The sequence below is a fragment of the Siniperca chuatsi genome, linkage group LG21 (assembly GCF_020085105.1).
Source record: "Siniperca chuatsi isolate FFG_IHB_CAS linkage group LG21, ASM2008510v1, whole genome shotgun sequence".
NCBI lineage: Eukaryota > Metazoa > Chordata > Actinopteri > Centrarchiformes > Sinipercidae > Siniperca > Siniperca chuatsi.
The window spans coordinates 11,063,480-11,084,220 of NC_058062.1; the positions used below are offsets into that span (position 1 = coordinate 11,063,480).

A 20,741-nucleotide genomic window follows, 5' to 3' on the forward strand; every position below is an offset into this window, starting at 1 on the left:
CTACATTTATTTGACAGCTTGCAGATTTAGATTATTAATACAAAATATAATGATAACTGATAAATGATGATATATTATTATATTAAGCTACCAGGCAGTATATGAAGTAATTAAAATTAGCCCCACCTTTACCAGCAGCAACATTAAATTGATGCTAATACTTTTGTAGAGTTTGAATGCAGGACTTTTACTTGTAACAGGGTATTTTACACTGTAGTATTGCGACTTTTACTTCAGTAAAAGATCTCAATACTTCTTCCACCCCTCCCCAACAGTGATGTCACGGTGTCTTGGAGTACATCATTACAGCAAGGTGATTTAGTTTCGTTTATCCTTTCGGAAATTTCCTTTGTGTCTGTGGCAACTGTCAGACAAATACAACAACAACAAAAGACATTACAGTTAAAGAAAGGCATCAAACAGCAGAGTGCTCCACAATAACATCACCAACAATCAAGAATTCAGTACAACAAAATGCGAGGGACATTCGTTTAACAGAGCCATACTGGAAGGTGAGAAGTTAAACTACTGGATGACTGCAAAAACAAGATCAGTGGTTGTTACTTCTTACCCCACAGCACAACAATTTAAACAGCATTCACAGTTATCATGTATGCACAATTAAATGAAATCCAGTGGAATTAATGAGCTGCTTTCAAGCTGTTGGAGAACTGTACATATTAAATAAACATATCAAAATAGTGAAACTGGAAACTTTACTAATGTAAAGTAATATTTTTTTCTAGCTGTGATAGCTGTGAACACGATCAACAGATAATCCCGTAGGCTATATCCTCCTCTTGTCTTCCTGTTCAGCTCGGCTGGGTCATTTTCAGAAGATGTTGCACCAAGTGTCGATCGCTGTCCAAGGTTCTGATCCTGGAACTAACCCCCCCACCCGGCCTGTAGGTCACGCTCACGCCCATGTACTATTTTTACGGCTGACGAGATTTGTCATTTCAAACATCAATGTTCATTAGGAAGCTTGGCGATAACTCCTCCTGTATTGTGCCGTTTATTTTCAAAACTCATTTGTCTCATCATCAGCAGCATTTTCTTTTTTATCTGGCCACCGACTGTAGGCCTATATTTCCTGCTGAAATCAAACTGATATATCGTGAAAGTTGTGATATGGCAGCTGTATCAGGATGCTGGCACTGAGACATGTTTGTCGGAGTTCCAGACTGAGTGAAGTCAAGTACTAATAGACTAGCGATAGAATGTCCTGCCGCGCTTGCCGTAGGAAACACGGAAAAACTGTGGACATGGTGGCAGTCCTTTAGCCTGCTAGCCATTTTAGGCTGTTTATTATCATGGCAAAATGTTCGGTAAAAAGCGATATTTTGTGTGTTGATGAAGGGGGACGTGGAGGGGATGTGGCTAAATAATGGGAAACGTTTTTGGGAGAAAGAGTCGACCTTCTCGTGTAACGGAACAAGACAAAGCCATTTTGGTGAGCTGATAGCGGTTGTAGCAGCAGATTAGTTCCGTTACATTAACACAAGTGTTAGTTGGCTGCACAGCGCTGTGACCACTATGCAACATGGATTAATGTTAGCCGATGTGTTAAGCATTGGGTTTTATTGTTATTCACCGTTAGACAGAATTCCTTTGTTGGGACGAGCTGTGTTGTCCAACATCTGTGTCTGAGACAGCTGTTGTGACTTAAGTCTAACACTGAGTGGGAAATAGAAACCCCCTGTACACTGCAATGCAGTACAAAACAGTCGTGTAATAAATATTACTTTGGTAAAGCTTAATTTTGAATTGTTTTGACACATTGTCAGATATGTGATGATTGAACTTTTTTAGATTTTTTTGACTGTTTGCATTAACTTTAATTACTATGTGTGTCTATTTTTCTGCTCACTCGGAGTATTATGTAGTATTTTGTTACTTGTTAAAATATTTCTGACTTTGTGCTTGTTTCCCCCCCCAGCAATTGAAGCAGCAGAGAGATAAGCTGAAGCAGTACCAAAAGAGAATCACCCTACAACTGGAGAAAGAGCGACTTCTGGCAAAGCAGTTGCTAAAAGATGACAGGAAAGAGTAAGCGTTTAAAAAAGAAAAAGCTAGCATACCCTTTTCAGTTCTGAAACAATGTAATGGCACCATGTGTTCACACCACTATGAAGGCACGCAAAAATAAAAAAGGAAAATGTTATTAGTTAAAAATAATACATATGGTTGACCAAAGTTCAGTTTTAAAAGCCTTTACTGCTAGAAAATACTGTCTGCATTTATGTTACCTGTGTCCTACAAGTAATGGTAATTAAGGACACTGTAGGTAGGTTTTGATTCAAAAACAACATGGCATGCATTACATGCCGGACTTCACACAGATATTGACACTTTTTGCCACGTCTTCAGTGGCATCATCTGTAATTGTATCTGTTTCATTCTGTATTCAGTGCTACACACTGTATGAATACCTTAGAAACAACATACTCTTTGCTGTATTATGTTTTGCCTTTTTATTTGTTATTGCAGACAAGCACTGCTGCTTCTTAAGAAAAAACGATATCAGGATCAGCTACTAGACAAGACTGAAAATCAGATTTCAAACCTAGAGCGCATGGTAAGTTTTGTGAGACTACACTATTTTATGAATTCAAATAAATTAAAAAATCTTCCAAAGTCTGCTTACTCATGTGCTGTAATCTCCCTGTGTGCTATAATTCAATCAAGCACATTTTCTGCAAAATCCAACCTAAATCTGAGCTGCAAAAATGTGTAGAGAATGATAGGTGCTGCCATTATCAGTAATGCACGTTTTTTTTTTTTTTTTTTTTTTACAGTATATGGCTCAAATTCAGTGTGGTTAGGATTTATTGGTGTTGAAATGCTATATATAACATAATGAACCACTATGTAGTCAATGTTGTATGAGAGAATTACAACAGCATACTATTTTTACTATATTTGTCAACAGGTTCAAGATATTGAGTTCATGCAAATTGAGTTGAGAGTCATCGAGGGGCTTAAGGTCGGCAATGATTGTCTGAAGAGTATGCACGAGGTAGATATGCTTTTATGTGTTTTTCCTGCCTTTTGTGTTTAGAAAAATACCTTTCACATTCATGTGATAATAATACCCCCTTAAGTGTATATATGATATGTGAGTGTATAACAATGTCCAAGTTTCCAATGATAAGCACACTTTCTTTAATGTGATCCTTGGGTGAGGATTGAGCAGCGGAGAGAGCTTGTGGTTTGTGTTAGCATAGCTGGTACACATTGTTTGAAGATTAAAGGATTAAGAAGCAAAACCATGACTACAGCGGTGTGACTGCTGCACATCCTTGGATACAGTGTACAGATCTTGCTTAGGAAATTCACAAGCCAGTGAGAATATGTGGAAAACACTGTTTTTCTTCTGTAATATAGGCTTCCTTTTTTTTGTGACAGATCATGTCAATTGAAGGTGTGGAGAGAATCCTTGATGAGACCCAGGAATCAATTGAATATCAAAGGGTAAATGTCTGCTTGATGTCAGTCAAGTATATCTGCACTGGGCTATTTCTACCTGTCCAATAATTGTTTATTAAAACCAGTACTGTATATGTTTATATTAGGTATGAGCTTGATGTCACCTCAAATGCACTAGCATTGCACTATAACTAATGATCAAGAACCAAGTACTGTTTTTTGATTAAATTTGAGTAATGCTAATGTTGTATTTGACTAGTAACTACTTTAATAATTTCTTCATATTACAATATATTATATGTTCAGATGATGCAGACTGCTTTAATCAGAACTTTTGCAGATTTTTCTACAAAATCATGTTTTTCCATGGATAACTGTCCATGTGTATATAAAGTCAGCAAAAAATTGAGCTGTCACTGTGCTGTCAGCTAACACATTTTTTGCCCCTGCAGCAAATAGATGAAATGCTGGCTGGAGCCCTGACGCAGGAGGATGAGGACGCAGTTTTAGCAGAGCTTGAAGCTATCACTCAGGTGGGTGTTAAGCTGCGTGTTTAACCTATATTAATACAGAGAATGTTTGCTGAGCCTGCATGCTCTTTTCCTGTAACACCCCACTTCACATTTATAGTTACACACACTGAGGCCTTGTGTAACCACAGGCTTCAGCTATTTGCCACTTAGCGCTTCCACTGGAGCAGTGCTGTGGTTAAAGCTGTGATTCAGAGTTGAGTCAAGTGAGGATTCCATACCAAAACTGCATGTTGGTATTTTGACCTCAGATTTGTACAATATCTCTCCAGGAGAGGAATAATTCTATCAAAGTTAGAAGCATTTTGAAGGAAGCCGTTAAATATCGTTATTTGTATATAATAATAGGCTGTATAATTGAAACAGTTGTGGATACGAATTTGGTAAAATCATAATAATTAAAATCTCAGCAGATTTTTCTTCTTTTGTGATCTAATTATTATTCCAAATGACACACATCCTCAAGCCTATCAGACTACACAAATGACTATATTTCACTCTTGAACACAGACACAGAAGTCTTCTCAATTTGACAAAAAGGGAGCAAGCAATGTAATTTTCCTTTTTAACAGTTTATTTACAAATGTTTTGGATGTACCATTAAACCAGTTTGGGTGAAATACATCTTTTTACACGTGACATAGAAAACTTTAAAATGTCCAAATGCCTTGCTCAGTGGTATCTCGTGATAATCCATTTGTTTCCCTGAATTCTGAAGCTTGCATCGCCAAAATGACAACTTTTTAGGAACTAAAATTATGTTTTCAGCTTGGCAACTAAATATTTTTGTGCTCCTCTAGTTGGTCAATGAAATCTTTTATTGTTACAACTTTTATTGTTACTCTGTCCCTGCTTCTGAAACAGGGAGAAGATGTAGCGCTTCCAGAGGTCCCCACTGAGCCAATACCAGAGGTCCCAGAGGCAGCTAAGGCTGAACCAGGTACAGTTGATTTTCTTATTTCACACCATGGAGCATTCCTTACACACTTGGTTTATTTGTAACTGATGCCAGATTGATCGTATTTGCGTTACTATGACTTTCTTTTCTAGAGAGGAGAGAAGCAAAGAACAAGCCAGACAGAGAGATGTTGGCAGCATAACTGGCTGAATTTGTGGTTGGGAGTAGGCTCTCTTTGCACTGATGGGCATTCTGTTCATTTCAGTATTTCATCCTTAACTGTTATGTGAAGGTGGGACCTGCAAACATTTTACAGGATCAGCATTCTGTATACTCTGGTTCACTGCTCCCCTGAAGCATATACATAAAGGAAGTGAAATGTTCTATTCCTCTGTGTCTGACTTGGATTAGCAAAGCAATGTCACATTGTAACTGTCCTGGTTATGGAGTAACATAATGAAAGGACTATTTTTTAGATGTTTACATGTTCATTTAAGTTGTTCTGCGTATTAAATTGAGCTGTGGCAACAATATGTTTTCTTGGCTTTTCTTTCACACTGATTTATCTTTTTCTCTTTTTAAAACAAGTAAGGCTCTATGGCTCTGTTGTCCAAGAATGGTATTTTCAGTTTGTGTATCATGCTTTCTCCAGAAGGGGGCACTCCTTGCTAGTTTTTTATTTTGATTCTAGTATACAAAACAGGTGTCTTCATTCACATCCCATCAGTGAAGTGTGTGTATGGTTATTGACAGAAAGTAAAAAGCTCATGTTGCTAATATGTGGGAGATGTTTAGACAAGAAAGCCAATATAGTATTTACAATTCTACACTAAGTGGGCACTTAGACTCTAATTAGCATCTACAATGAAGCAAATTATCCACTGTGAGAAAAACATCACCTATGGTGTTACTGAAAACAGTCAGGGTATGACTTGCTTGCAGCCTTATGCAATGCAGTTAGATATACATAAAATATTTTGTAATCAGAAAGAAGAGAAAGTTCATAGCAACAACTATAGTACACATCATTTTATAGGTTATGGCAGCAACAGTGTGCACAAAGGCTTTAATGGGCAGAGGCATTGACCACACTGGTCCTCTGAAACTTACCGGTGAACATGGTAGCCTACATTGGGGGGCAGGATGAATACTGTATATCTGTCTATGTCTTTTTGGCTGGATTGGTTTCATTTAGAGAAGCCATTATTTGTCCAAATGATGCATGAGGGAAAAACAAACAGGTTTGGTTTGCTGTTTGAAAAAGGCTCCTTTGCTCTGAAGACATAATGGGCAGGGTCTCTCCTCCTATACCTAATCGCCTTTGTGTAGCCTTTGCCTAATAGGCTAATTGCTTTAGATGGATACACATTTTAGAGTAGAACTGTGTCGTTTATGCTCATTATAAAAAACACTCGAAGTGTCAATATAAATAGGCAAATATATAATGAGTTTATATATATATATATATATAGAACAGTTTGAAATAGTAGATGTTGTTTGTAAATAAACATTTGTACATCATCTGTATATTATAGGAATGGTGGAGCTCAATTGTTACAGAAATGTGGGGGGCGGGCACCAAATCTGCACTTTGACAAAGATGGTGCTGCGTTGTAATGCTGTAGAAAATATTAAATTCAGGGTTTGAGCGCGCAATTAGTGAACAAACGTTCTGTAGCCATGTCAGCATGGTAGTGATCTTATTCGGCCAATATGTCACCGACTGACGCTATAATGTGGCTTTTATTGAATGCTAGTCTTGATCATCACCCTTTTAAATTTTGTAGGTTACAGTAATTTAGATTTTGTATTATTTAGCGATGATTTACATTCCTGAATTCTTCCTGTCCAGCCTACCACTGGTGCATCGTGTGTTTTTATTTGTGAGTGTGTGTAAGTAACCTATATTATATTTTATAATGACACGATTGACTTTATTTCTGAACATTTCGGCAGCGCGTATGCGATTGCGAGAAAATTAAGTTCTCGAGGAGTCCGTGAAGGCATCAGCGGGCTGTCAGCTGTGGAGAGGGAAGGTGTGTTTAGTTGGAGTGGGGTTTCGGGAGCGCAGTATCGTCTCACTCTTGCGGGCGCTTTGCCTCGCCTATTGTTTGATAAAAGTCGAGTATTTACCCCACCGCCCCCCCCCCCCTTTTTTTTTTTACGCGGATACACGTTTAAAGGAAAAAAAACCGTTTATGGTCCTGGCTGAAGATTTCACGATGTCTCGCACCGACGAGGTTCACCGCATGACGGAAAATGTCTATAAGGTAAGGTTCAACTAATGAATAAAGTTTTAAGACGCGTATGATAATATGAATTCAGATCTCCGGCACAATTCCAGCAGACTTCATTACTCATTGGTCAAGACGCATTCAGACGTGTTTCTTTCCTCTTCGATAATCTCTTTAGGGAGAGGCGCAGTAGCTCAGTTGGGTGATTTTTTTTTTTTTTTTTTTTTTTTTTTCAGTTGCTAATTGACCAAAATTATCTTTCTTCCATATCCACATACATTTGTGCGACACCAGTTTGATCACTAAGGCAACACCTCTCAGCTAAAATTGCTTTCAAAATCAAAGTCACGCATTCACTCAGTCTGTTCCTACATGTAGGAATATATTGTATTTCTACAGTCCACCTACACTGATAGTAGTGTGCAGGCTATTCCTAGGTTACCAGTGGGTTTCTGTAGCCTAGTTTTCTTCCTGAAATAGGGGCACATTGCATTCCAGAAGTCAGTGTTTGACGGGCAGAGAAGGTTGGGCTTATCTGTTGCAACAAGTAAACATTTGCCTCATAGGGATTTCAACATTCAAACCTGTTCTACATAAAAACCTGTGTGAGCTTTGCATGCAATTGTTAAACCTCAGTACTGGAAAGATGATTCTCAGTAAAAAATAAACAAACAAAAAAGATAGAATGGATTGTTTTTATAAGATTGATCTCTTGATTATTTTTTCCCATAATTATTTGACAATTCTGTCTGTGAAATGGCAGAAAAGAGTAAAAATCACAATTTCTCAGATCCCAAAATCTGTCTAAAGATTGCTTGTTTTGTCCAACCAGCAGTCCAAAACCAAAATGCATTCAATTTTGCAATGATATAAAAAATGAAGAGAACCAGTAATGTGTGGTTAATGTGGAGATATTTTCATTTTTTAACTAACAATGACTTTTTTAAACATTTAATTTATTCTGAAAATGGTTGCTGATTTTTTTCTAACTTTCAGTGAAACAACTAATCCATTAATCTACTAATTGTTTCAGCACTGATTTCTGTGTAATTCATTAAAACTTACTCCAGGCTTGGGTTCGCTGTCTTTGCCATGTTTCAGAGTTGCAGGCATCTACTGATGGAATGCTAACAAAACTTCATGTTATGGGGCCTCCATACTTGTGTCCTGTGATAAACTTGGGTTTTTATTTTGATTAGAGCTCGCGGATACTGGAGAAAGTCTCTTTCATTATATTCCTAGTCATTATTTACACATAATAACCCTTAGATGTTACCCTACTTTTAACTGTGTCCTAAGCCAGCTGTAGTTCCCCTATCAGAAGGCCAAGAACGTGTAGAGGGTAGCTGCTCATTCTCCTACAGGGAATAGACTATCAGAAAGGAGGTCAGATGAGCAGAGAGTACTGACTGACTGGTGCTTCTTTTAGAGCCAACAAGGGAAGCAAATATTTCAGGTGGCTATTTCTGTGCTGAATTGGTCACACAGCCTACAGTGTAACCACCGCTCCACTCGGTTACATCTTTGCTAAGGTGCTGGAAGCATCAATTAGTCCAAAACTGATAGAATGATTAGATCTATGCAGTGTTTATCTCTATTGTAAGCTTTCAGTCTATCAGATTCAATACATGATTCAACAATGGACTGGCAGGTAAAAATAACCAATCACATTCTAATCATTGGCAGTATGCAATACACCTGTGCACACCCTGGTGGTAGAAGCTCCATCTCTTGGGAACTGTAGTTTTTAAGTACTGAATGGAGTACTGTGAGGCATACAAATGGAAGCCATACTTGTAAAAAATAGATGGAACACAGTGAATATTTAAAAAACATATACAATCAGGAAGCACCTTTTTTAATAATAGTACCATACGATTTCATCACATAGTAAATGGGGCTTTGAGAGGGATCAGGCTGGAGCCATCATAAATCAGAGATGCCCAGATCTATAAGAAAAAAACAAGCATCTCAGAACCAAAATAGAACAAAGAGCTATGGAGGCGACCTCAAATTCTACAATGGGGTTGGTTATTTTTACCTATCTGTCCATTGTTGAATCATGTATGCTCTGATGAAGGTCTGATAGACCGAAAGCTTAAAATAAAGTTAAAAACTGAATAGATCTAAGTGTGCGGAAATCTCTTCTATCATCGTTGCAAATTGTGTTCCATGCTCTGTCGGGGTTTGTCCAAGTGTTTACACCTACTAATGTGGATTAATCAACATAGACACACTGTATGTGTCTGGATCCCGAACCTTGGGGAGAACAGGTCCTTTCATACATGTTCTTGCTCACTCAAGTGCAAGTCCAGCAGTGGGGCTCTGTCTCTGGGGTTAAAGCACCCTGTCAGAGTCCTGACAGCCAGGAACGCTGATGGGCAGTGGAGTGGAGAGACAGCATCCCTCTTCCACACTGGGGATCCAACCTTGTGGCAAAAGCTAGGAGGTCACAGAGAGTGTTATCTATAGTCCCTGCTTATTTGGCACTCATGCTTTCTTCGCCAACCCTGCAGTGTAAAAGCAGATATCTTAGTGCGCTTTAATATTTAAAGAGATGGTTTAAATTTGACTCCTGCCATATCTCAGTGATGAAAAGCATCAGTCTTTCACAGTACGTTGCATATTTTTTAGATGTTTATACCCTCAAAACCACACTTTTTTTTTCTTTTTAAATGATGGTGTTTTATCATGTGATAGAGGGTAATCGGCATGTTTGGTTGCTGAGATCTGCTGCTATTAGTTTGGATGCAAAATGACACATTGTCTGAGGCTGAAGTGCAGACTGTCAGCTTTAATTTCAAGCTGCAAGGCTTATTGCAAAATAATATGACTTAATGTAGCCTAAGTAATTGAAAAGGTGCAAAATGTATACAAAATCTAAAAGTAAACTGAAAATTTAACTGACTTCACCCCACCATTAGTGACACAGACAGCAGGGCACATCGATTGGACATTTCTTACTATAGTGCAGAGTGAGATTCAGTGTTGTAGCTTTGACTTTTTGTAGCTTCTTACCTTTTTTATAATGCTGTTGCTAATTGTTTGCACTGATGATTTAAACATGAAGACTTTCATGCACCTCCAAGTGTTGGAAAAGCTCCAACAGCCAGTCACCTAAAATTATCTTTGGGAAAATTAATGGGACTTCATAACACTGGCTGCCCGCTGTAACCTGCCTGTTTCTCTCTCTCATCGCTGCACATTTTAAATGCCTCCATAATTGTGTTTGTCTGATTTGTATGCAAGCAGCCACCTCCTGAGGTAGAGGAGATGTAAAAACATACGGCGGCTGCAAAATCATTGCAGCCAGCAGCTGGGCAGATACTGAGTAATCGCAGGGGAGAAGGGGGGGGGGGTAACTGCACTGCTCTGACTCATGTTAGCCCAGTTGAGTGTGTGTGTTTAACAGGGCTGGGACTGTAGGCACAGTGAGGATGAGACTGGAGATTCAGAATCTCACTGCGAGCGTTGTTCTTTTTGTGAAGGCCAGAGGCACTCCTTAGTTTTTTTAGATGACTTTATCTTAATTAACGGGGGAGTCAACCCTGTAAACCCAGCAATCCCACTGTGATCCTCTGTGACTCACTTCAATTCTCCTCCCTCTCATAGAAAGGCTGTTCTAGACGTGGCGATTGGCATCTAGTCATTCCCCGCACTGACAGGGTGAGACAGATACTTAAGACTGACACTCAGTGCTTGCATGTTTGTGTGTGTCTGTGTGTGCACCACACTCATCTCCACCAGCTGGCCATGTCACTGGGTGTCTGAGAGAGGTTGTGCCCCGGGTCAAGCTTCTTAACATGCCGATGGATGAAGTCTGAGCGCTGCCCTGGTCGGGGGGGGGAACTGAGGTGAACAAACAGATTAATCAGACTAGAGGCTGAAGAAGAATGGGGCTATGTGTTAAATCAGTCAATAATGAAACCTTTTAATCACTACCATGATTTCCACTGTAGACTTTTAACCTGAATACTAAAGGTTGTGGAAGATTACATGGAAGCGAGGCGGTTGAACACACCCTTTAGCACAATATAACTTTTACTTGTATTTATCCAGAGGCTTTGTCATAGGAAGTGTGTGTTCTGTGCCTGATACATGCGGTGCAGGTTTTGAACACACCCTGGCAGGTAAGGGAATAGAAGGGTGTGTCTCATCTCTACCAGCCCTCAGGACAACACTCATTTTCCCATGCAGCGCCACTCCCTAATTGTCAACACAGCCTGGAAAACAGCGAATGCCATTTTCTCAAATGGTTGTTATGAAGAAGGCAAAATAGTTGTTTGACGTCAACTGGATCAAGTGTGATGCTCAATACTCTGGTTATAGGATCTTCATTATGTCATGAGTCTGATACTACTGCAGTACACTGTTTGATTAAAAACCCCAATCTGAAATGCAGCTTTTCTGCCTAAAAGACATCCTGTTACATAATAGGTTTCTCTCTCAGTTGCAATATCGTTGTGGCATTCGCTACACTCAAATGAATGATATTCTGATAATGATAAGAGGACTACAGTTTTACCACAATCTCATGTGGGAGATCTGAACAGGTGGTCTCTTAGCAACAACGTGCCATTATTCTTATGTGTTTCTGTCATATCATTGTGCTAAAAGACTTGCAGTTGGTGAAGGGCTGGAGAAGGCGAGTGAGAGGGAGGAAAAGCGATGGAGTAGTTTACGTAGTTTGTTTTAGAAAGAGATAAAAGGGAGATGTTGAACCTGTCATAATGGAAGTAAAATGCTTCATAAAATACCCATAAGGGGTCTGTTGTAAACCAGCCATGACTGCTGTATATACAGTGCCGTGGTTTGTCCCTGTGGTCTTGCATTAAGAAGTCATCTGAAGTCACTTGAATGAAGACGCCATCCATCACTTTATTTACCTTTTTTCTAGCAGTATATCACATCAGGCACCACTTGCCATATAAGATGCAATTTAATGGAGTTTAAAATGACTTCAGCTCCTGAACATCTGCCTCCAGAATATAGTGTTTCAACAAGTTTATGCCTGCTGGTGCCTGGGGCCTTGAAAAGATTGCATTATGCACTGCAGGAGATATCATAACATTCATTGCCTGTGGAACAGCAGATTTGTTCCCTGTGCCTTTGACTGTGATGCAGAGAGAGGACTATTGCTCCACACACCCACCTTCTCTGCACGTCCGGGGGCGGTTGGTTTAGAGACATTCTCTCTTTTCTTATACTCATCACTGCTTTTTCAAGGACAGAGACTGGAGATGCTCAGTGCTAAATCCAAGGCTGTACTGTAGCCGTTTCTTCGTGGCCATTTCTGACAGAAAAGGTTGATTTGAAGTCACCTTGTTAACATGGCTATCATTCAAAATATTACTTATCTGCTACAAAAATGACATACATAAGGATATTCTTTGCTTTATAGAAATTAAAAAGCATTTAAATGCTTTATGGTGGGAGTGGGATAGTAGGAAAAATAGATGGAGACATTCCACATCCTTGTTGAAATAGTCCCTAATTACTGTGGAGGGTGAAGCTGTAATTACACAGAATGAAAGAGACACACAGAAGCAGAGACAGAAAATTTCAGTTTGTACTGTGGCAGTGGACAATGGCCTTACATTTATGGGTCATGGGCTACAGTTAACATGCCTGTGGCTTGTGTTACTGTATGTCTCTGTGGCAGATGCTGCTACTTTCAGTAGCATTGGCCACACTACACCCACTAGGCTAGCTGAGAAGGTAACCACAGTGTTTCTCTGAGCCCCAGACGAGTCATGCTATTGTACAGAAAGTAGGAAATTTGACTTGCATACATACCCACATGGTTTGAATGTTCCTACATTTTATTTTCACACAGTAAAACTTGTAAAGTGACTAATGCAACAGACACACTCACTGGTATGGCACTCTCTGTACTTCCAGTTAATTATTTTTTCTTAAATGTAAAATCAAAATGTACAATGTACATTTTTGTCACAAGCTTATTTAGATGCATCAGTATGAAATAAAAGACAGACAGTGAAAAATAATGCCTCCTCCATGTCACATTCAAATTGGCTGAGCACTTAGAAAGATATAAATGCATTTTGAGTTTACATAGATAAATGGTTTTCTGTCCAGTTTGGACTGTGGTGAAATCTGAATGTTGCAAGGAGGAGGTCAGTGGCGAGACCCTCAAACATACAATAATCAGTACAGTACATCCAAAATTCATAAACACCCTTCCTGAAAGCTTTAAAGCTGCCATGCAAAATGTGAATTTGCTGATATCCTCTTCATCTAACCAGTGAAGTAACCCAAACTGAACTGAAGTTATTCATTGCTTGAGGTGTTGTTTGTTCATATGATGGTCATTTGGAGAAACAACAATCTCTGCTATCTGTTTATTGCCTTTCTGCTTTCACAATTGATTACAGTTAGAACAATATTTTGAGGGATTTCAGAATAATGCATTTCTTTCCTCAGCCAAAATGAATGGGTATTTTGCTGGTCAAAGAACTAAAGCTAGCAAATAAGTCTGGGTCTTGGTTGCTGTGGTAACCAGCGCCTGTGTTGGGTTAGTTGAGTGACTGATGCCGGGCATGGGGGGTGGGGGTCCACACTGACCGCAGATGACAGCAAAGCAAACAAACGCAGTAAATAGTAGGTACCTGGTGAGCAAATGATTTGTTGTGCACTGGTAGTAGGAGACACTGCAGAATGAAGGTGGGCGCAGCATAAAGAACCTTGGTTTCGCCTCCATTTCCTGAGACCCCTTGTAGACGATTGTGGGGCCAAACACAGTCATCAATCCTCATGTCTAGTCCAGTTGTGATTGAATATGACACAATTGTGCCTTTTGGCTGTTGCGATTTTGTTGGCTAATGCCCCTAATAATGTATCTATTGGTGACAAACATTTACCAAAGTGTAAGGAATACTTTTACCTCCACATGATGTGGCATGTATTGTTTTCGATGTGTTGCAGACTCTGAAGAAGTTTACTGGCGCAGCACACATGAACAGCTGATATTTGCCTTCAGCATTGCAAGTTAATGAAAGATTATTACAAATGATAAGGCTGTATTTCTTTTTTCCGATCCCAATTTAACAGGAGCTCGCAGACCGATTCTCCTCTACTTTTTTTGTTTTCACATGCCACACAGCACCGATAGCAAGGTGCAGACTGTTTGCATGGCAGAGAGAGGAAAGGGCATGGGGCGTGTAAGTGGACAAATGTTAGTAAAAGGTGATTCAAGATTTGTGGTGATGAAGATGCATACTTTTGCAACAGTTGAGTTTCCTTGGTTAGCATAGTTCTTGTATGAAACTTTCTGTCTTTCTACAGTTATATTTATGTTCACATTTGCCAAAACAACATAATTACAGAAGGTGTAGAAGAACACAATTACTTGATGCAAACATTTACACTTAAACTGACAGTGGAGTGCTGATATACTTGTCTCGGCTCTCTTCAAGATTCTGCTGAGTCATGACTTTCAATATGACTTTTGTGGCGACAACCCATAATTGGACCCCTGCCACTAACAAGGGAGCTTTAATAACTAGGGCTTGATGTTGCTTACTCGAGCTGGACAAAAGGGTCACAAAAGGCCAGCTTTTCATCCCCAATGTTTCTGACACTACAGATAAATAAGTTATTTATCCAAGTCAGAGGAGACAAAGCCCTTCCCACCTGAGCCCAGCAGAAAACTGGGATAATTCCATTGGTCGTTGGGCATTATGTTTTCAAACACACTGCTAAATTTAAGAAAACTTGAAAACTTGGTCTAGCATGTTAGCGTTACCCATTTTATTCAGTTTGTGCTTACATGATATAAGAAACATCATTATCTGTAACATAGTGCAAGTGCTGAAACTGTCAGTATTTGCTGCATCAACAAACAGAGAATTGCCGGCTCTTTGTGAAGTTATGAGAAGAACGTCTTTTGATCTGTTCAGTATGGATCCCTGTCTGTGTTTGGCATGACTGATGTGCAATAATATACTATGTACACTTCAATAACAAAAGAACACGAGAGTTCCTTTCACACTGTGCAGAGTCTTCTCTCAGCTCACAATTTTGAAAAGTTTGCTCTTCCTCAATACCACTTGGACACAAATATTCACGTGGTATTATTGGATTTGATGTTCGCCTTGGATTCCACTGAAAGCACATGCTGTGCCTACTGCAGTATTAGTAAGGCTTTAGGTATGCAAGAAGGACAAGCTTCTTCATGGCATCCACTCAAAGTGTATACCTGGACTTTGTTTTGAAATAAGCATGTGAGAGTCTGTGTGTACTTTAGAAAGTTCTCTAACCTGTCTTGCAGTAAGAAGTTGGCTGTGTTCCCTTTCACTTGTACAGTAGCTCTTCAGTGATTTTTAGACTCCTTGTATTCCACCTCACCTGCTGTTGTGTGTTGCCCCCTCGATTACTCAATAAAATGGCACTATATTGCAGGGAACTGACATTAATCTGTTAAGATTGTCTGATTTAACAAGAAGTTTGCCACCATCCCTTACAAGTTTATTTTGGAGCATGATCTTTAAATTGAATTGGCATTCTTCTGGTGAAATGTAATCAGATCTGTGTGGAATCCAGCCTCTTACAAGTGGCTGTTGTCTTTCCAATATAGCATACAAGTCTGATATTCTGAATAACAATCAGTTGTTGAGAGCTTTTCTGTGCTCTCTGAATGTCACATTTCAATAAGGATCACAGAAAACCCTAGCTGTCCCTATTATGCGTTTTACGTTAATATTGTTCCTACATGTACCTGTACATTTTCTAATTCTGATATTTACAACATGCCCCTGAAGGCAGCATGATGTATTTTTGACAGTTTGATGTGGTCAATCTGTCTGTTAATTGTCAGGCAAGAATGTGAAGAGTACAATGACAGCAACCAGAGTAAAGCTAGTGAGTGGAAATGTTTGGATGTGATTTTATTTATGACCCCAACCACACACACGCCTCTGTATGGAGTACACTAGCCAGTCTACTGCAAGATCACAAAACTCTAAACCTCTGCTTTACCAATCAAACTAATATTGAAGTGATGCAGCAATTAATCTATAAGTTCATTGACTGTTCTGACTTCCTGACTCTCAAATCTGACCTTTTGCGCTCATTATCCACATGTTCCACATAGTCATGGGTGTGCTGGTCAGACTTGTGTGTTCAAGCATTGCTAAGCTGAATGTACACTGGTTCCTGTGATAATGTAGAAGACATAAATAAATTGCATTGAAGTGTTTTTTTGCCAAGAACTTTTTGGAATCGCCTGACCAACAATACTGTAGATGCAATAGATTTGCAATAACATGCATACCCATATCTGCCCCGAGGCAAAATGAAGTTGCATTGATTTTAACTTAATTTAATTGTAGTTAATCTATTGTGCACATGTTTGCATATTGCAAAGTTAATTTTAAAACTGTTAACTGGACAAAAAATGGAAGTGTTTACTTAGCTTTTACCCTGGCTTACTGTGTTTCTTTTCAGTAAACACAACAAAGTAATGTCACTAGCTTTATCCTTCAGCATCACATAATGATATCAAAACATGCCATGGCCCTAATTAGCAGTTTTCTCTTTAGACATTATGTTCAAGCCTACATCAGTGCAGTATCTTGGGCAACACAGGGTTTCCCCAAGGAAACTGTTCAGCCGAGGTTGTGAGACACCCAGATCCTGACTTGATTCTTCTTGGTCCGTCCTTGTTCCTCATCACTCAGTGGAGTCAACCAGACAGGAGATTACACTGCGACCTGACTGTTTTCTCTTGGCACAGTAATTTGTTTATGCCAAAGGTTTTAGCTGTCCTCCAGTTCATTGAGACCCATCATAAACTCACACTGCTCCTTATTTAGAAAGAAAAGACTGTGCGATTGTCAGAAGTCCATCCGCACATTATCCTCTATCTTTACATTCCTTACATCATTAGGCTTGGCTGCCTCTGCTGCCTGTCACCACATGACATGTCCTTACAGTCCTCACAAATACACTGATTGGTGGCTTTGGTGCTCATCTGATCCTGGGCATTTTCAGGCCTGGGGCTGGTTGTAGTGTAGGGAATGAGGAGGAAGGAGCCAGGGGAGGGCGAGAAGGAACAGATGATGGCATCCTGGCTTCTGATTGTGTGTGATTCCCCCTGGTTCTAATCAGCTGGTGTTACTTTGAAATTACCCCCTTTGCATGTTATTACTGTGTTTGTATGTAGGTGTATGTGTGTGAGTGACAGAACAGAATAAGTGGAGATGGATGAATATCCCATAATTTGAATCAACAATCTATTTCATATACACTGACCTTGTTTCAATTGCTACTTCCACGCCGAGGAGAAATTCATTTGGTTAGGGTGCAGGGAGAAATCATTTGAATCCTCTTAATAATGTTTTCCCTTATCTGCAGCCTTTGTGCTTGTGCGCTCAAGTTCTCCATATTCTTCCTGTCGCGACTCATAGCACAAATGGGTGTCAAACAGATTTGATTCATTTTGTAGGAGACATTTCTCTGCCCTCCTTTTAATTGTCTGCTTTAATTTTTGCCCCGAGTGCTGATAATGAATTCATTCAATTCCTCATGTAGGCAGTCACAAAATGGACCGCTTCTCCGTCTCCGGAAAGGAAAAGATTACACTTCAGCCATGAAAAATTTCTTATTTTATTATTTCGTTAATTGAAAGATGATACAGAGGAGTGTTTGAATGGGAAGGGATACACAGTACATGATTATACACGTTTGTTATAATTTTTAAAATATTCCATCCTCACAGTTTTCTACTCGATCACCTGCTTGATTTCTCTCTTTCTCTCTATCTCTCTCTCTCTTCATGTCACACAACTTCAAGTGCCTCCTGGCCCCATTTCCCAATTAGCTGCCACAATTAGGGTAACAATGTAGTACAAGAGAACTGGGATGACAAATTTAGCAACAATGGGAAGAGATGTAGAAAGAAACTACCTCACTTAGCTGCATGTCACTGAAATTTATGTCTCTTATATAATAGTTAAATTATTGGTTAATCATCTAATTTTTTACGTAGAGTTGTTCCATAACTGCATGTATTTTCTGTGTGTTTATTAAATGGCAGTGGGTCAGTGCGTGCTTGCGTGTGTGTGTGTGTGTGTGTATGTGTATGTATATAAGAAAGGCGGTCGGGCCTGTGTCAGCTACCTTTGGCCTCCTCAGTGGGAGAGTGTGCCATAATGATGCTGCAATAGGCTCTGCTTTATGTAATCCTCCCACCAGTTTGAAACACCACCACTCTTTATTATATAGCCTTGTATTAATGTAGGTGTGTGCACGAGTACACGCACACACACATGAATGTGTGTAATTTGAGCACATTAATGTGACCCTATCCTCATACACTTTACATCGGAATCAGACAGAGATAAGAAACATTTAGGAATAAACATTTCCGTAGTGAGGTTCTGAGGGATGTGTTAGTCTTTCATCTTCCCAGAGGCACAGAGAGCGGGGATACCTTTTTTTTATACGAGCGCTGTGTGTGCTTGAAGATGGGATTCTCCCCCAATTATACTCCTATCTTTCTAGTATATTAGACTAGCAGAGCCCGATGGTAAATAAAGGGAGCTGATTTAAACATGAGTTGCTGTTAAGGGTAGTTTACAATGCTCATTATGCTGTCTATTCGTGGTAGCTTTAGAATAAGTTTATGTTAAACAATAAGCTGACATGATGCCCTCTGTAAAAAGCAATCAGCTGTGTATTCAAGAGTTAGAAGTTTCTCTCCAGAATCTCACTGTGTTCCTGAGAGCTGCTGAACTGTGGACTTGCTGTGAGTCCATTTTGCTTGAGGGCTAGACCCAGTTAACAGTGGCAGAGAAACTTACCAGGGAGGATAGTGAGTTCAGTCTGCCAATAGCCATGGGAACCTGACTAACACCTTACCTGTCCTTTTGCTTACTGTTGACACTCCTATACGTTTCTGCCACAATGACCAAGGTCAGAATTTAAGGCAATGTTGAATGAAATGAATTAATCGATTAATCAAGAAATGAACTTAATCGTCAGTTGCAGCCTGAGAAACAATCCCTACTATATTATGTATATAAGAAATTATATATTATATATTATCAGCACAAGTTAACCAATTTACGGTGATTAAGTACTATATAAAATAGATCAAGCTGTATCTTTTTATAATTGTAATTGGTGGTGACTGACTATAGCTTTTTCGTAATACAGTTCCAGTTTTTGCGGCTTTAGATGCAAGCACAGTCATGGAGAGGTGTAGTACAATAGTTACCATTGATAATGAAAGTATCAGTGGTTTATGTCTGACTCATTGGTATTTCTACTGTAGGTGGGTTATGCTACACTCAAGCCACTTGAACTACGACTTCTGATAGGATACACATCACAGCAAGCACACACACACACACACACATACACACACTGTCCTATCCAAATCTTGGCTCTCATTAAAAGCAAAAGACAGACAGCAAAAATGCTGAAGTCTGACTGAAGATAAGATATATGAGTTTCAGGATGAGCTGCCGGGGTTTCAGGTTGACACTGGTGGCACCTTGCCATATTATTCTGCCACAGTGTGGATCCAGGCTAGAAGTAGATTATTAAGTGTTCTCTTGCAGTAGTGATGGCTTGTGTAGAGACTGCTGCTGCAGCAGTGTTGTGGTTGTCGCTCTGTCCCCTGGCTGTTCCTGACTAGCTGACTGGGGACTGGCTAATTGGAGGAAGCCCAGGAGGAGCGCAGGAGGAGGAAGGAGAGGAGAGGTAGAAGGAAAGTATAGGAAACGATAGCAGTGGAAGATGTCAGGCATAATGCATTCTCTGCATTTACACCGACTGCCTGCAGTGTAGTATGCTACTGTGTCTCCACAGTAACGCAGCGTATTGCTGCTGCTATGACAAAAAATCAGCTAAGTTTCTTGTTATAATAAGTAGTTGCAACAAGAATGGTAGCAGGAATACACTCATTTACAGTATACAGTCAACTTTGTCTAATGTTATAGCAGTCATTTTAAGTCTAGATGCTGATGAATTATGGCCAGCAACATCACATATTATGCTCATCTGTGGAATCTACACTGGTCTGTTCTCTAGCAGCCATAATGCGCCTCATCATCTAATGTTTATAATGTAACTATATGCATCACTGTCAATGCAAATTTCACATTCACTTTGTTTTTAGTCCACGAGTACCTCCCCCACTCGCTCCGCCACCATCATCAACCCCAGCCTCTCCCGCCTCATCCCACCTGGACTATTTCTCACTATATAGGGGCAGGATGTGGGTGGAGGAGCCCATTGCTGCCCTCATTAACATTAAAGACAACCACTGAGTGTGTCTAAAGATTCTGTTGATGACTGTTTACTCTGTGTGAGATAGATTTTGTGCAGCTGCTGAAGGACGTTTGTGTATGTCAGAAAGAGAAAGAGAGGCAGGAAGTGGGAGAGAGAATGAATAGAGCAAGGTGTAAGTCTTCATTCTCTGCCCTTGAACCCGCTCTGCTGATAAGTGAAACCGCCACCTCCCATCCATCTCTTGTTTTCTCTTTTCAGACCATCATGGAGCAGTTCAACCCCTGCTTACGGAACTTTGTTGCCATGGGGAAGAACTATGAGAAGGCCCTTGCCAGTAAGTCCTTTTTTTCCTCATTTATTTTCTCTGTGCTTTTCGCTGCAGGTTTAGGCTCA

The 20,741-nt window shown here is 39.7% G+C and overlaps 2 protein-coding genes across 11 annotated transcripts in view; both read left to right on the forward strand.

The window, feature by feature from the left end:
• The first annotated feature begins 1,057 nt into the window (after positions 1 to 1,057).
• Positions 1,058 to 5,388, forward strand: LOC122869362 (charged multivesicular body protein 6-like). The gene is made up of 8 exons (XM_044182294.1): positions 1,058 to 1,453; positions 1,940 to 2,049; positions 2,491 to 2,578; positions 2,933 to 3,019; positions 3,409 to 3,474; positions 3,882 to 3,962; positions 4,824 to 4,899; positions 5,010 to 5,388. Exons 1-8 carry the CDS (start codon positions 1,388 to 1,390, stop codon positions 5,057 to 5,059), a joined length of 624 nt encoding a protein of 207 aa, XP_044038229.1. The 5' UTR covers positions 1,058 to 1,387; the 3' UTR covers positions 5,060 to 5,388.
• Positions 5,389 to 6,906: 1,518 nt separating this feature from the next.
• The window catches only part of baiap2a (BAR/IMD domain containing adaptor protein 2a), a 51,860-nt gene continuing 38,025 nt past the window's right edge, over positions 6,907 to 20,741 (forward strand). For 3 of the 10 annotated variants that reach the window (XM_044181124.1, XM_044181115.1, XM_044181122.1), the window contains exons 1-2: positions 6,917 to 7,127; positions 20,607 to 20,682. In XM_044181124.1, coding sequence (XP_044037059.1) covers positions 7,056 to 7,127; positions 20,607 to 20,682 — 148 coding nt within the window. In that variant the 5' untranslated portion in view covers positions 6,917 to 7,055. Of the gene's footprint in view, positions 7,128 to 20,606; positions 20,683 to 20,741 lie in introns of all 10 variants that reach the window. The other 7 variants (XM_044181120.1, XM_044181119.1, XM_044181118.1 and 4 more) reach the window with 5 other exon arrangements.

What these genes read in the sequence shown, in the direction of transcription:
- LOC122869362 (XM_044182294.1), top strand. Translation starts at nt 1,388, where the DNA reads ATGGGAAACGTTTTTGGGAGAAAGAGTCGACCTTCTCGTGTAACGGAA. An exon ending in CTAAAAGATGACAGGAAAGA is followed by an intron (nt 2,050 to 2,490) that starts GTAAGCGTTTAA and finishes TTGTTATTGCAG; the next exon opens with ACAAGCACTGCTGCTTCTTA. An exon ending in AGCTTGAAGCTATCACTCAG is followed by an intron (nt 3,963 to 4,823) that starts GTGGGTGTTAAG and finishes CTTCTGAAACAG; the next exon opens with GGAGAAGATGTAGCGCTTCC.